Genomic DNA, 16,996 nt, shown 5'->3' with positions numbered 1-16,996 from the left:
GCGTTATTCTGAAGTTCTGTACCACAAATCACTTGTTAATGTTAATGACGAAATTCACTCAGTAATATGAAAAAGTTTTCGCGCCTCGCGCGACTAGGATATGAAGTCCTGTGGTTGTTCATAACATTTCGGTGCGCATAGTAAGCCGATGTGAGGAAACCGATTAGTCTGGAGTTCGCCCGCAATGGACATGGACACTGCACAGTTTAATGCAAGTATCTGGCCACCAGTCAGCCCGTTACGACTATGCACTGGAATGCTGCCGTAGCTAACATGCTCGTCGCCCATGTTGGAGAGAACAGTGTTGTATTGGCGTAGAGTTATAAAAACCTATAGCTGTGACACTGCCTCGCCGAATTATATCTCGATATTAAAGTCATGCGGCCCGCGGCCTCAAAAAATTTTGAAAGTGGCCCGCGACCCTTTTTGAGTTGGCGACCCCTGCTCTAGTCCCAACAGGGGGAGGTTGGCTGCGGTCCCTCCAGACCCTTAAAAATGAGAATCGTTTCTATTGACAACCTAACTATTTCATGGAGTGAAAAGAACATTTTGAATTTGTTTTATTTATTTTTATATAATAAATAAAAAAAAACTTCCGTCTCCTGTAGAAATGCGGCTAATGATTGGAATTGAGCCAAATTTGGTGTGCAGGCTTTAATTAGGTAACCTAACAATTTTATCAAGTAGCCAGTACAATTTGAGCAAAAAGTCATTTTTGAACACCCCTACTGTAGCCTACAGTACACGGAGTATATTTGAGTATATACGCGTCAGTTGCTAATTGGAAGGATGTAATTTATAGTGAGGCCCTATCGCTCGGGGTGTCAAACTCAACTTGCGTCGCGGGCCGGATGCAAACCAACATTTTTTATCGGTTGCATTGCATCAAAGGTGCTCGGCTTCGATGGTTCTAATCCGTGCATCAGTTGATGATGGTCGCGGGTTGGATTCAAACCTTCAGGGCACTCGCGGGCCGGACCAGCAGTCAAATGATTCCAAAATGTTGCCTCATAATCCATGGGCTTTGTTTTTCACTTGAATACTCAATCATGAAGCCTATATACCAGTGGTTCCCAAACGGTGGGGAATACAATGGTTTCTGGTGGGGAATAGACCTATTTGTTGAACACTTTATACAGAACAGTCTACATATTTACGGAGACACATGCGCAATTACCGTTACCAGTTTACGGCTCTGGAATGTATGTATCGAAAATTTTATTGCGTGTTGTTGACAAAATCTGATCTTTCAAGTCGGGTAACCTATCTTGGCGTCACAAACGCATCCAGCACGACCATTATGACGTGATTAACGCTTTCGCAAAATTTGGAGGGTTAGCGGTATCGGTTCACCATACGTTTTATGTAGCAGCTATAGGCGATTGTATTGCGTACTGGTGTGGTTGTGTGTCTTGTGTACTCAAACAAGCAATAGCTGCACCGTAATCACATAAATTTTGGGTAGTGGGGAATGAAGGCTCGGAGTAAATCTGAAGTGGGGAATGAAGACAAAAAGGTTGGGAACCACTGCTATATACATAATAATAATTACGGTACGCCACGGACCATAGGGCTCCATTCTATCAAACATCACTATTCTTTAACCATGGAATTGGCAAAATTACGATGATTGGAGGTGAATATATAGTTAGATGAACTGCTAAAACAACGGCTTTACCAACGATATACGTTGGCAAAAAGCTGTGATTACTTATTTTAGTCGTAATCTAACAATATAGTCCTGTATAGGCCTTTGCATTGTGAGGAATACAAGCGATTTAACCGTAAACGCATACGTTGAAAATTGGTTCATAAATATTACATCGCGATTCCAGTTTCTCTAGAGACCTTGGAACTGTTAAGTCATATAAGCGAAAAGGGAGTGCGACCACTGGTATTTAAATTTTATTTTTTTGTGATAATTATATTCACCATGTTACCCGCATAAACCGGTTTCTAACTGACGTTTTGACTTCCACAAATATAACTACTTTTTTATCCATTTTCCATAAAACTGTGAATTCACTGTGCACTTTTTCCTTCTCGGAATTGGGTGTCCATGGCGGCGATCTGTTCTTCATGGTGACTAGATTGAAACCATGCACAATACCGATGTTGGATGGTTACAATGTCGCCTATGAACAAAGAACATACTCGACATTTTCTGTCTTGAGGGATTATTTATTGAAAGTATTTTGTACTAAAAATATCAACATTTGTTAGAAATTTGCTGGATGATACAACGATTTTTCAGAATCGTGTCGCGGGCCGGATGAAACTAACTGTCTTGCTGGATGCGGCCCGCGAGCTGCATATTTGACAACCCTGCCCTATCCGAAAGATTGCGGTAAATTCAATCATTCAAAACATTTTTCTTCAAATTAAATGTACTGTAAACCGTTTTCTGTTATTGTACATTTTCCGTTGTACTCCTATAAATAATTACATACACCGGCGACCGGAGCATATACCGAAGAAATGGTGCATGAAGGTGAAAAAAGATTTTTTTTCGGTTGTTTTTTCTCGTCTAATGTCTTGATTAGAGAGTCAATATTGTACCGAATGACATTATAGGCAATGCCAATAACGGTTCAAAAAATATCCATTGCGTAATATCCGCGCTTACACCACTATTTACTTATAGTGAGAATGATGTTGCAGAACAGTTGTAAGATATACATGTAGATAACAAATTTCTATACATAATCAGTTATCACACTTGATATATACTTTGCTAGATCGACATTTTTATAATCACGGCCCATTGTCCGTTTTGACAATGCTCCGTGGCCCACCTCGAATTATTGAAGAACGCTGACGTGGTACCGTCACAAATAAACACTGAACACAGTTTTGAGAGACGACTTTGGGAATATTTCATTGCTGTATCGTTGGTTTGAGGTTATAATATAATCAAATATTTTCCCATGGCTGTTAATCGTGGGTTGACATTCTCCATGGTAAGAGCCTTTTTACTTGTCATGATTACGTCACAGCTTCAAAATCCATTCGATATCCTGAGTTAGGCTGACCGCATTTACTGACGCTCGCTTGACGAAAAGCTTGAAGTAGAGAATAAGTGTGGCAATATCAATTGAATTTCCTAAAATTATAAGACGAACAAAACTGAATACATCACCGACTTAAAAAATTTTCAAAATAGTCGTGTGGTGTGGCCCATCGTAAAATGCTTCAATGGGCTGTAGGCTATTGCCCAAGAACCACTGCTATATAAGCCTTGATCATGCAAAGCAGCTACGCTATACAAGGCGTGCAAAAATCGAATTCTAAGAGTATCAAATGTTGAAATTATGATCTGAAAGCGAGGTTGACGCGGTTGCGAAAATGAATTAAGGTCGCTACATACCAGTGGTCGGAACGTTTTTTGTCCGAAGAGCCATATTGGCCCTATTTTTTCCATCTCAACCCCCAAAGAGCCATACATGTCAATCAACTGTTACGTCACAATTGAAAATTCGTGACGTCATGGTAGCACTAATTTGAACTCACTACATGTCATTCTTCGTGTGCGACATATTTTCTCTGTAAAAACTGGTCTTTATTGTTCGAAAATAAAGCCCGAAACGAGAGGTAAAGCACAGACGGCCCAAGATTCAACATTGATAACGCAATTCATCGTAAGTAATTTGGAATTTACTATAACCGATATTAATCGAATGTGACTGTCACACTGATTCTGAAATGCTAAAGATCTATCGACTTCTCAATTCTTAAAGTATTTCCCGGTAATATAACGTTGCGCTACACGCATGCATTTTATCGCCGGTACTACACAGAGCTATACTTACCAACCAAGAACGTGGATAGCTATGGCGTTGTTTGTGATTCGAGGTTGTAATTGTGAATCTTACATCCACAACAGTCCATTTCGCACCGTAGATCAGGAAGACAATGTGTATTTTAAAACTGCGTTTTGAAATGGGCGTCGCCATGTCTGCTTATGCTCTTTGATTAATTAACGTATCGCACAATTCAGGATTTCGAGTCGGGTACATAGAATTCGCGAGTGATATTGGCCGCCGACGTGACAGTAACTTAAATTTGATGATTTTGAACAGAGGGGGTCCGAGCTCATAAACCTGAAGACGGCATTGTCTTTACCTCTCAAAGACATGTTTATACTGCCCCGAGAATAATTCTTCTGGCCGTGATGAAAATTTCCAACAAGTCGCTGCAATGTATTGACCAATTCAGTTCAAAAATAAATATTTGGCAAAGAGCCATATATTATACCCCAAAGAGCCATATATGGCTCGCGAGCCATAGGTTCCCGACCACTGCTATATACAGAAAACATAATAAATTACAAGTCTGCGGATGCATTCAATAAACTGGTCGCCATCGTAATGCGCTCAAACACGTTTCGATCTCCATCCCTTATGTTTACTCCGCCTCTGCAAGTGCTTGATGATGAAGTGGTTCGGTAATCTTGTATGATATTTGTTATGGTAGAGACGAGTGCGCAAATTGTGATTGCCACTCCAAGTATTGCAGTGGTAATATGTTTCAAAATATTCAACTTCCAAGTTGTCTCTGATTCCAGACTGCATCCTGTTGGCAGCCCAGTACTGAAATGCAATAAAAGTCACATTTAATTGCCACTATTTCAAGCAGTATCTCTCTCATAAATCGACGCAGTTTTACGATTATTAGCAATACGATAAGATGAGTCGAGGAGGAGTTGATACACGAGGCCATAGATGCACTAGTCCATATGTAACGACCTAAATGAAAAATAAAAGAACACGATGCTTGCAATCTGCATTGTGCACTCTAAATGAAATATAGCAAAATAATTTATGAAAGGCGGACAAGCAATGAAAATGAAGCTATAATGCACTACAGTATATCATATTTCCAGGTTACTATAGTGACAAACTGTCTACGGTGAAACACTCACACAATGAGACTAATGTGGTACGTGTTTAGTGTTTACCTAGAATTATCTTCCGCACCGTTCCGATGCAACAGTCCTCTGTCTTCTCCGTCGGCGGACTCTGCTTCAACGTAGCCGTTGTTTTTCTCATCTGATTTCACTGATAGAGCTATCAGTGATGGATATATAAATTGTAGAGGACAAGCAAACAAACAGCCGGAAAGTGCTGCCAAACTCCCGATAAAAGGTAAAGTCGCTGCTGCAATACCTACAAAAGAATGTTGGTACGTCATCCTCGAATTTTATATTATTATTGATTCCAGGTTATAAAAGCCAGCGTCGTATTGTCTACGTATAGTTGCCTAAAGCCCATTAATAAACAAATAATTCATCAGTAGACAATGACATCAGTGATATTTTGTAATTCTAATAGATATATAATATATAAATCGTAATTTTTTTTTTGAAAACGAAGATCAAACATTGTAATGATAATTGCATTAATATACAACAAGTTCGATTGCTCGCGTGGCGAGATAGCGTATTAGTATGATCCACAGCTGCAACACCAATAATTTGCCAGTTCGAGCTCGACCGAGGTCAACACCAGAATCTCATTCAGGTATTGGATGTTTATCTAGGCTCCTTCCTACCATTGATCCGCCTAAGCGTTATCTTGAAAAAGCCTAGCAGTAGGCCGTGTTACCAGTCGACAGCCACGGAATCAAAGTAAAGAACGCAGACCAGGTGCACCACGAATACCACAAATAACAACAAAACAACTGGTGGCACAGAAATCACTTTCGGGTAATCACGTGGTTGTTATCTAATTCTTTGACCATGTGTTCCTTTTTATGGGGCCTATAAACCCAATCTCCTGGTGAACTGATTCTAGGTCTTCCGCTCAATAATAAGTACAGATAACTCTCAAAATATAAAAACAGATCGCATTATGAAAATTGGCAGAACTTGGTAGTAGGTTACTGCTTATGCCTACATAAATGCATACACGACGCACATGGACAGCATTGCGAACGGCTGCTGGCCGCAGATTGATCCAACAGATGTATATTGCATTTATATATACTATGTCTTGACATAGCTTATACCTTGAGATAATGCCGTCGTTTTATACTAGTCATGAAAAAATATTCATACACAGCAAACTTGAGATTCCGACTTTGGTTAGGATTTCGCAAATTCGATTTCTTGGCTTCAATTTAGCTTCTATACCCGGCCATAATATCTCCATGGCAACGTAGAATTGAATTGGATACGAGAGCAGTAGAACGGAGGCCAGCAAAATCCTTATAGCATCATGGTATCTGCATAAACACAAGTAGGATATCAAAAAAGCGATAGCTCCACATAGCTAAAGCGCGTATAGGTGTGGTCAAAAGAGCTAAATGATCACTAGGACCCCATAATCCAAATTTTAAAAGTTGTGACGTAATCGGATTCGTTTTCGCAAGAGCATGCTTCTGCATAAATGTCACTCTGGCGACGTCATACATTCGCAAAGAAACAACTTACGTATCAGCTTCAGGCAAATTCAAGGTCAAGCTTTCGCAAAGCGATGATCCAAATACGACATATCCCATCGCCCCGAAAGTTGCGGCGACCGTCGAAAGTGTGACGTAACAAGCAAACGATAGCCACCAAAAATTTTGCCTGTGTTCCATTGAGATCTCCAGGGGTAACACCTGATGAACATTCACGATAAGAAATAACAGCCTGCAACAGTTTTAAAACTGCATACCATCGTCACTCCCTCCACTGAAAACGCTACGGTGGACAAAAATATCGCGGTTCCTTCCGCATTTCCATAGAGTTGCACGGTGGCCAAGGGCTTTAAATTCTGAAACAAATCCTGGCGTCTAGCGACGGAAAAACTGACATTAATCGAGAAGATGTATTGTATACGCACGATCGATAGATATGTCACGATCATGATGAATGCTGTCAGGTAAAATATGTTTCCGAGTGTTGATATCCAGGTGAAGTTTGATAATCCCTCGTAGAGAGTAGTAAGTGTAGCCGGAATAAACACCATACACATAATCACACGGTCTCCGGGAACCCCGGGCCACACGACGGCCAATACCTGGAAAAGACGAGGCTGAAAGCTTCAAGTTAATCTTTATTTTATAGACATCTTATGTGCATGGATATAATAGCAGGTCGGAACTTTCCATGAGTCAATGACCTACGCACGGATGAGTATAGGCTACTCATCCCAGTATACTGGGCATATAGTGAACAGTTCCATATGTTACGCGGAGAACAAGATACAAGCTAATACTTTACGCGCAAACGATTCGGAAGCGTGTATAGCTTTACCTATAAAGTCTTTCCTACGAGACTATACTATACGGCACGTTAGATTGAACTTTTATCAAGCTATAGACGACCACTGTGTTAACAGTATCCTTGGTGGTTTCCAAGTACAAATAAAGCATATTTAAATCGCAAAATAGAAGACATGTAGCGGATGCACAGTGCACACCCTGCAAGCGACAAAGTGTATACTGTCACCCTATAGGAGGTGGTACAAAACAAATTGGAATGGTTGTGACAGCAAGAATTCATATGCCGTAAAGTGCCGATTCCATGAATTGCATCCTTTATGCCAGCGGATCTCAAACTTTTTTTAGACACGCCCCGTTGATGATAGTGAAAAAATTCTCGCCCGCCCCTTATGGTCAATGGTCTTATCCGAAAAATTATTAAAACGAGCAACCAGAATGTTTTCAATTCCAACGCATAGTTTATGGCGAAGGTTCTTAAAGTATGAGTCGCAAAGGGTTTAAATTTGGGTCGTGACCTCACCCGAGCGATCTTTCAATATGTAATATTTGCTGAATTTAAAAGTTTTTCGCACTTCGGGCGATATCCTGTGGCCGGCAGTTTGTGCATGTCCAAAGTCACTGTGTTTGGTGCTATATCCAACAAGCGAGACATGTAGAAATGCAGTTGCGACGATGGGACTCGATCGTGAGAACGTGCCGATATTTGCATTACACAAATTGGCTTGATGATATGATAAGATCTGACCTACATTGGCTTCTCTGGTAAGCTGTTAATACTCGCACTGGTAATACTCGGTCATGGTAGAGAGAGGGAAATAGCGGGGCCGTAAATGCCACATCCCATATTTTCGAATACGTATAATGTACAAAAATGAATCCATCTAACTAATTGCAATTGTGAAAGAACGGTACATTCCTTATTCCTATCGCTTAACGCTGCCGGAGACCGTATACGGATGCGTTAATGTAGGGGTGTGCAACATGCGGGTACAGGACTATTAGGCATATAGGTATTTCGGGGCCGATCCTTTCATTGCCAAGACATTAAAGACAAGAAGTTGCGACCAGCATGCGGCTGAGCAAAGTCCGTTGCCGAGAAATCGGTGGCGATAAAACCTTCGCCCAAATTGATCGTCGCTCATTGGCCAAAATCTTTGATATCGATATGTCCGATCCAGGGATATCTACATATCCCTGGTCCGATCGTGGAAATAGTCCGAACTGCATAACCCCGATTGTTCCTCAATTTGAAGTCGCGTACGTCACAGATGTTTCTTAGAACCGCTTTGAATACCACATATTCTTCTCTTTTACCAACTAACGAATTAGTATCAAAATATCAGAAGGCATTTGCAGACAGTCCTATTCGTATGTCACGTAACATGAATGGTCGCCGAATATCGTACTTCCGCATTGCTAACGGTAATCTATTCCGTACAAACTAAAATTACTATTATTGATGGTCATGGATATAAATGACTTAAATCCTAAAATACTACAGTTGCCGAGAAACCTCCATTCCAGTTTAATGACACTGCTATGTGGAATAGAACTATATAATAATATAATACAGATTGGCCACAGAATATTTTCAAAGCGACAATGAAAAGTTCAAGAACCACTGATTCACAGAGTATATAGACACCGAGTTCGCAACTGACCAATCACACCCATCACACTTTTCCGATCAATTAGGCCAGTGTTTCCCAACCGAGAGGAATTTTGTAATTTTGAGGGGGGAATTTTGCTTTAGAATTGTAACGGATTTAACAAATCTTTTATGTCCAAACTGTCAAGTAGTCAACTCGTAATTTCCGAACGCTTGTTCATTTGGCTGTTTTTTGTTGAAATTATGTTCAAATACTATTTCAAACCTCTCCTTTACATAGCCTACAAATTCCCCGTTTCAGTCAACAGGTGTTTTCGTAGGAAAAGGGAACTTTTTAATCATCAGACTAATTTATCCTAGGGTGGAATTTTGGCTCAAATATCGTCCAAAGAAATCCACGAGGTGAAGAAGTTTGGGAACCACTGAATTAGGCATTTGCATCGACTAAACCATTTATATATCTTACCTGTCTTGTATTTTGCGCAATGAACACGTAAAATGAACTGCATATGATGAGCTGCAATGTGACAATGGAGAAATTGACGACAACACGTCCGCCGCGAGCCCATTTCCGAAGCATCTCGAAACTACAATTTTGCATGCTGTTGTAGGCAACGTCTCCATAGGATTCACAGGGAACGCCCGATTTTCTGTTTTAGTACAATGGAGATGTTTTTAAAAAGCACGCTCTTTGACGGCGGCGAAAGTTAGAATCCATAAAATTTCTCTAAACGCACTACCTTGAATAATGCTTAGCACTTTCAACCAAGCTCATCATCGTACTCCACGTGATCTGTATCATTACGACCATAAGTATAGGCCCTACGACTAAACCCGCGCGAGACAGGGCCCATGGAATCGACAACACCCCAATACCGATGTGGGAACGTAAAAGATGCATGAACGACCCTGCATTGCTGAAATAAAAACAGTCTTTAATTCACAAGACGCCGCAGGACACGATTAATCTGACACTACCTTACAACCTGACGGCCCTGTCCACGATTTGACTCGGCTTCCACCATGTTGTTCGCAGAAATGTTACTTTGCTCGTAAGGCAATATAAAATATAGATGTTAGAGCTGTAGTCTCATCTAAATTGCGGTTTACAAATCATTATGCGAACTCTCGTGGCATTAGTACGGTGCGTCGTTTTGCTATGAGTAGATAAAACGTGATTTTAAATAAGATCGTGGCGAGGTTTCATGATGATTAGGCCCATATCATACCCATCCATTTGAGCTTCGCCAAATTAAAAGGCCGCAATTCTGCCCTTCGTGGCGTAACCCTAACCATGTACCCTATAGCTTGGGACCAGCGCTGCTGGGTTCTGGGGAAACAGCGAGAGGGAATCTAACCGGAGACTTCTGGTTTGTGAGAACAAAGGTATTATCACTGAGTTGCCGTCATTATCATGCAAAGACAACACTTGCTAAATTTATACTGAACTTCGGCCAACTCTACGGGTATAAGTTTCTCAAATTTTGGGTTCGTGGTGTGAAAGCTATAGTACTGCACCCATGTGTAGAATATAGTCTGATTTGAAATTGTCTACGGAATAACACACCGAATATTTTTGGGCTTTATAATATAAGGGTAAACCGCCATGGATACCACAGACAAAGCCTGCATGAGAGCCATTGTGCGCCATCAGTAAATACGAAATACAGACATTTAGAGAGGTAGAGAATTCATCACAAACAATTTTGATTAGATAGCCACAGCTATTGTTAAGTACGGTAACCAGCGTGCCGTTCGCAAGCTTTTTGGCCAAAAATAGCAAAAACAAAATAACGCGTTAATTGAGACGCGAACGAACATACAGTCGCACACGCGCATTGCACGCTGAATGAGAGCAAGCAGATACACAGAAGAGGAATGCGCCGTGGTGCCAACTGCTAAAAACAAATATAGGCAGAATCAATACATCAAAAACGTGATCCGGCATGAGCTCAAACGCAGGCTAGTACAAACTGCAGAGTCGATTGCCTGCAAACTCAGCCGACTTTTTTATTCAGAAACAATACGCAGGTTCGCGTTCGACCTAATAAGATAATAATAGTATTGAAACCTTATACGTATTAGGTATTACAGTGGGACGATGGGGTTTACCTACTTGACTTTTTGTCCCGAGAAACTAAGCGCTAAACTACAAAACAGATTATCCTCTGAGAATGACGTAGTTAGCGAGACTGTGACTATACCTTGTCGAGTCATAATCTATATGATTTTAGGCATGGAATACCCTGAATGTAGTTCAGCTTGTTGCGATGACCTCCCAGCCACCGTATTCTCAAATTTTGGGATGCGCACCCTTGACTTAGGGCAATGGAGTATGATCCCTCAAGAGAGCAAATATAGAATATGTTGATATGTCACATTATCACCACCCGTGGGCATTATTGCTTCTTTAATATAATGAATGAATATAAAATATAATGAATCGACAGCAAATTCCGAAAAGGGTAAACATAGGACCCGGAGTGCGGAGGATGCGAGGAAAAAATTGACCGAAAGTTATAGTTATTCGTAGAGGCGAAACGCCAAAGCTAACCACTGTGCGCAAGTTACAGTGGTCAAAGGTCATAATGCAAATATCCGCGGTCCCACCTCTATATAATTTCTGAATGAATAGCTCTCATCTTTACAAAACCGGCCGTCCGGTCTCTGTTCAAAGTACGTCAGTAAAATTCTTTAATTTCCCACTTTCTTGGGTTCAGCGCGGTGAATCCATGACCATTTTTGTCGTGACCCAAAATCTAATTAGTTGAAACACGAATTTAGATGTGATAATAATAAACCCAATTCGAAGCGTCCGCGTTTGAAGCTGAATGTATTGTATTCGTCACGCAGAGCCAACACCGCGCCAGTAATAAAACAGAGCGAGCAAAAAATATGAAAACTTATGTCGTCCTGAGCAGCGGGTTACGTTACAAGTCACTGTTTTCGTGGTCTATAACTAGATTCAATCAGTCAATCATCGTATATTACCAAGTATTTGACGTCAGCTCCGATAGCTGTAGGATGCCCTTCCATCAGAGTTGGTCAAAGTAGTCAAGTAAGCTACTCAAGTAGAAGTAGAAGTAGCGACAAAAAATCTACTCAAGTACGAGTAGAAGTACTTCTTCCATAAGCAACCTAAAACTACTTGAAGTAGAAGTAGAATTAACTGACTTTAAATCTACTCAAGTAAGTAAGTAGTTTTGAAACCATCGTAATTCTTTCGCATGGATTGTCTCTAGCTGCAAATTGAGCTATATGCGAAAGGTGCAGAGCTTGATTCATATTAATGCATACCATTAATCCAATTTTAGACATCATAAGCAATTAAGCATTCGTCCGCATCATGGGAATAAAATGATAGTATTGATATGGAAAGACGATACTAATCCTCTGTTCACTCGAACAGTACGTTTTAGAAAATATCATGGTATGGCGCCCTCCCCCATATCTTGTAAGGCCCGTAATTTAGTCGAAGAGCAATACGGAGAAGTTGTATAGGATACGGTGTAAACACTTCGCGCGATTATTAAACGGTCATAAAAAATATGGTGGATCATAAAAATGCCATATTATGTAGCTTTATTTCCGGAAATTAAAGGCATTACTACACTTGCTTTTATACTTCAACATGTATGTTATCCAGACAAAAGAACTGATACTAATCAGAGCTCAAACTATGATACTGGGAATTGAAAGTGAAATAGAAATACTACTTCTAAAAGCGGAAAATGTATTTCATGTCCTAATTTCAGAAAGATTCAAAGATGGTGCGCACAAAACAATCTGGTAGATTTACGAAGAAATTTCTGTAAATTTCACAACGAATTACCGGTCGCAGCCAATAGCAGCGTATAGCTTGTCATTTTACATTTTGATATGTAATATTAAATTAATTTAGCTGCTAAATCAAGTGACCAGAATTTCTTCGCAAGGTTACTGACAGTTACTCGCTACGGCACTTTACCAAGCTCTTGGCAAAATTGATTAGCTTCCAAGCCCCAGCAGTCAATGTATATGTGGAAGTGCATGTCACTGTGATGTCATTCTCGTTGCGATTTGGCCTGATTCAACCTCGTTCGCGAGACAGGGTTAGGTCACACGGAACTGGTTGACCCTAGTACCAATTTCGGTATAGTGCATAGTTGCGTGCAAGAAACAGCTGACAATGTGGTTACACCATAGGCATTATATTATAAGGCTATGGCTACACAGTCGGTCTCGGCGGTTTGATTTGTTGTCACAGATAGGGCTGATGAGTTATAAAAATCAGTTTAGGATATACCATCTTATTCCTGGGATATACCATCTTATTCCTGAAACTAGAAATATCAGCACAGCAGGCTCAGTTGACCATTTCTTAATGGCGGACACGGCGACCTATAATAGGTTACCTTAGGTTGCGCATTGCGGGTTTTTCTGAGATTCGTAGTAAACAACCAACGTGCAACTGTGACATCACAGGCAGCGTCCGGTTAGGTAAGTAAGTAGGGAACCACACATGGAGGAATAAATATCAATATGTACGAAATTAGATGCGAAAGAAAGGGACTATATGTGTTGATAGATGTTTCTGTATGAAAAACCAACCTAGATTGAACATTATAACGAGGACAGTAAATATTATTGGTGGCATATGTATGAGCGGATCAATATCACTTATTTCAAAGTCGTCTGCGTGTCGAGCCGACTGGCAGGGTTGCCAGATTGGCCCTTTTGGGGCCAAATTCCACAAATGTGGCCCTTTTTAGAGGCAGTTGGCCCGCAAAAAATTAATTTGGCCCCATGGCCCTTTATTTTCAATATTTGGCCCTTTTTGGAAGCGGTTGAGACATATCATCAAACTAGCTATTCAAATAATTGCATCTCGCAAGTTGAGCTGATAATGTTTATGCCAATGTCAAAGATTCGAGTGGAAACACTGTAGAACAGTGGTTCTTAACCTTTTTTCTTCCAGCGCCCCTTTAAAAATTATCGTGCTCTAGCGCCCCCCCCCCAACTTCATATTGTAAGGAATGTAATAAAGACAATGAGTAAGAGGGAGGGCCGTAACAGCACTTCGTTAACCCCCCTAAAAACGATTGCCTTGCGCACCCATAGCGTGATAAACCGAACTTCTGAGGGCTTCGCCCCCACGAACCCCATATCGAGATTTTGATGGTCAGCAAAGTTTGTGTGTCCTGGTCGCCCTAAGTACCAAAATTTTCCATAATGCATGAATGAATAGGTGGTAATTACATATATAAGTCGCTATATAAACTTTTTATCCTCTCAGCCCACGTAATCAGATTTACCAGTAGCACTGAGTGAGCTGTTGTATAGGAAAATAAAGGGCACGTAATTAATAATTAAACATATTCGGGCGTGCCCGCAGGTACAATTATTCGTTACCAGGGCCGTAACAGCACTTCGTCAGCCCCCCCCCCCCAAACAAAAAACGTTGGTCCTGGGCCCCCATCGGGTGATAAACCAAACTTCCGGGGGACTTCACTCCCAGACACCCATTAGGCTGTCCGCTATTTGCTGATAGCCTATTAGGTATCTACATTGGGTGTCCATTTACTGAGGCAGCTATTCTCGCCTATTCGCGAAAAATTTCACTAATTAATGATTGAATTGGTCAATATCATCGGGAATTGCATGTAAATTGAGATCAATTTTTATCCTCTCTCTGCTCACGTAAACACATTTACCGGTAGAGCTGAGTGAGGTGCAATGTTCCCTCTAAGCTGCGCACGTGCGCAGTGCTGACACGGTATGTGCACACAGAAACGGTATGCGCACAACAAATCCGGAGTTATTACCTTTTTTTAGTCGTTACGCACTGTTTTCCAAGGGTCAGCGCAGTGAGTTGTTGAGTGTGCGCAGACTCATCAAAACTTAAAGCGAACATTGTGAGGTCTCTTGGAAACTGTAGGGCCCGTTGCTAATAATCAAACACATTCGGGCGGGCGAACCCGTTGGTATGACTTCGTTGCATGATGTTATTTCGTGACCCCCTGTCTGCAATATCAAAAAATACAGAATCGCTCAACGGGGATATCGCCCAACAGGAATATCCCTGTCGCCCAATCGTACTAAACTAAAAGACGCACACGATTTCAGATTGATATTTCTTTACTGACATCTAATTTTTTCCTGCCAGATGGAATTCGTCTTCTGGGGTTCTGATTGCCAAGACAGGAACATTCGGTGTCAGTCATTTAGGCGCCCATGGACAATCAAACCTATATGTATTTTGAAGGCTATATGTAACGACGTTTTCGGTGTTAATTTGCTCTGAATACTCATTAAGGATATGTCCTATCACCACATCATCTACTGCGAAGCCATTTTTCTCCAGCGCCCCCCATACCGCCCCCCTGAGCCCAGCGCCCCCCATATCGCCCCCTGAGCGTTTCCGCCCCCCTTCAAGATCGCCAGCGCCCCCTGGGGGGCGCTGGTGGCAAGGTTAAGAACCACTGCTGTAGAATATGAAGATTTGTTCATGTAGAATGTAGATTGAAGAGACTCTTTGGGGTACAGAACTTTAATATACATTTTAATAATATATTCATAATAAAATATATTAAAACCCGAAGCTTTTCGAGCTGACACTTTTCAAGGGCAATCGTCAGCATATGGAGGATTTCAAAAACATGCATCTAGCTACATTGCAAACAACCAGTTATGACGTCATAGAAACAAACAACATGAAATACAGGCAAACCGCGAGCGCAGCTAGTGGCCAATTTTTAGATTCACTAAAAATTCCTTCTGCTGACACAAGCGCGGTCGGTGGATTTTAATATAAGTCGATTCCAGTGCAGACAGATGGAAATTAGTGCGGCCTCTGCCTAATATAGAAAATCTTTCATCGCGATAGTTTTTAGCGCAAGTTGCATTCTCAGCCAAATGCTTGCCGATGGTAGAGTTCATAGCCATGGCCTGATTACGTTCTAGTAATCGCAGATCAGTTAAAGCTGCGTCTTCGCGAGAGTCCAATGTGCGTGATCTAATAACGCTAGGAACATGTTGTTTGATGCGTTCCTGCAAGCGCTGAGTTGTTCTTCCCACGTACCGACAATCACAGTGGCACTTGAAATCATAGACTATATTGCTTTGTTGAGAAGCAGGAAGAACATCTTTGCGCGTTGCAGGAAGCATTTGTTTGGTGGTAAACACAACATTAGTTTTTACATTATCGTAACAGCGATTTACAGCAGAAATCAATTGCTTTTCAAACCGGGAAGAGATGGGGCCCAGCCACGGTAAATGTATATATACATTTTCCTCAGACCGTGTGTTCGTGTTTTGTGATTTGTTCGGATTGAAATTCCTGAGTTTTCTGTCAACAGAACTCTTGATGATGTGTTCGGGGTACCCGTTATCGATTAGAATTTTGCGGATATATTCTAGCTCCGCGTTTAATTTTTCATCCGAACAAATCATCAAGGCTCTGTGCACCAACGTGCCAATCAAATTTAGTTTACGGCGATTCGGGCTAAAAGAATTCCAGCGTATATAATGCCCTGTAAACGTTGGCTTCCGGTAAATCGATGTGACAAAGCTAGTACCCCGTTTTTCCACTAGAACGTCTAAGAATGGTAGCGAGTTAGCACGCTCTTTTTCAAATGTGAATTTTAAAGACGAGTGTAGAGAATTCAAGTTATCAAAGAAGTCATCGAACTCCGTCTCATCTTGACAGATAACGAAGGTGTCGTCGACATAGCGACGGTACATGAATGGATGCTTGGTTTCATCTGCCGCGAAAAGTCTGTTTTCATGGAATCCCACAAATATATTGGCTAAAATCGGGCCAAGAGGGCTACCCATAGCTACGCCGTCGGTTTGCATGTAGATGGTATCGTTAAAACTAAACTCAACAGAGCAAGTAGCCGTATTAAGAAGTTCAACGAACACTTTACGCGAGAAGGAAGGTGGTGCTAAATCACCTCCACCATATAGCGCGTCCGCACAGATATCAATGGTCTCCTTCAGCGGCACGTTCGTGAAGAGGCTAACGATATCATATGAACCGAGAAACATATTCGAGTTTGGAAGGTCGGTGGTTTTCATCTCGTGCGCGAATGTAAACGAATCAGCGACGCAATGCGAATCATACATGGAACGCACTGGTTCCAAAATACCGATAAGCCACTTCGCGAGCTTGTGCTGCGCCGATCCAACCATAGAAAGAAT

General features: G+C 41.3%; 1 protein-coding gene and 1 long non-coding RNA gene across 2 annotated transcripts in view; one reads left to right on the top strand and one right to left on the bottom strand.

Moving 5' to 3' along the window:
* Positions 1-16,996, top strand: part of LOC145448180 (uncharacterized) — a 453,937-nt gene that overhangs the window by 178,123 nt on the left and 258,818 nt on the right. The window lies entirely within an intron of this gene.
* On the bottom strand, positions 4,307-10,036 carry LOC145447619 (proton-coupled amino acid transporter 3-like). Its single transcript, XM_080325860.1, has 9 exons — positions 9,794-10,036; positions 9,556-9,732; positions 9,282-9,465; positions 6,825-7,001; positions 6,657-6,755; positions 6,431-6,600; positions 6,056-6,222; positions 4,958-5,165; positions 4,307-4,589 (listed from the first exon to the last, which is right to left on the bottom strand). Exons 1-9 carry the CDS (start codon positions 9,838-9,840, stop codon positions 4,325-4,327), a joined length of 1,494 nt encoding a protein of 497 aa, XP_080181986.1. The 5' UTR covers positions 9,841-10,036; the 3' UTR covers positions 4,307-4,324.

Source organism: Botryllus schlosseri, chromosome 10 (genome assembly GCF_051294905.1).
Source record: "Botryllus schlosseri isolate E-star chromosome 10, Bs_hap1, whole genome shotgun sequence".
Classification (NCBI taxonomy): Eukaryota; Metazoa; Chordata; class Ascidiacea; order Stolidobranchia; family Styelidae; genus Botryllus; species Botryllus schlosseri.
This window is presented reverse-complemented; position numbering and strand designations above follow the sequence as displayed.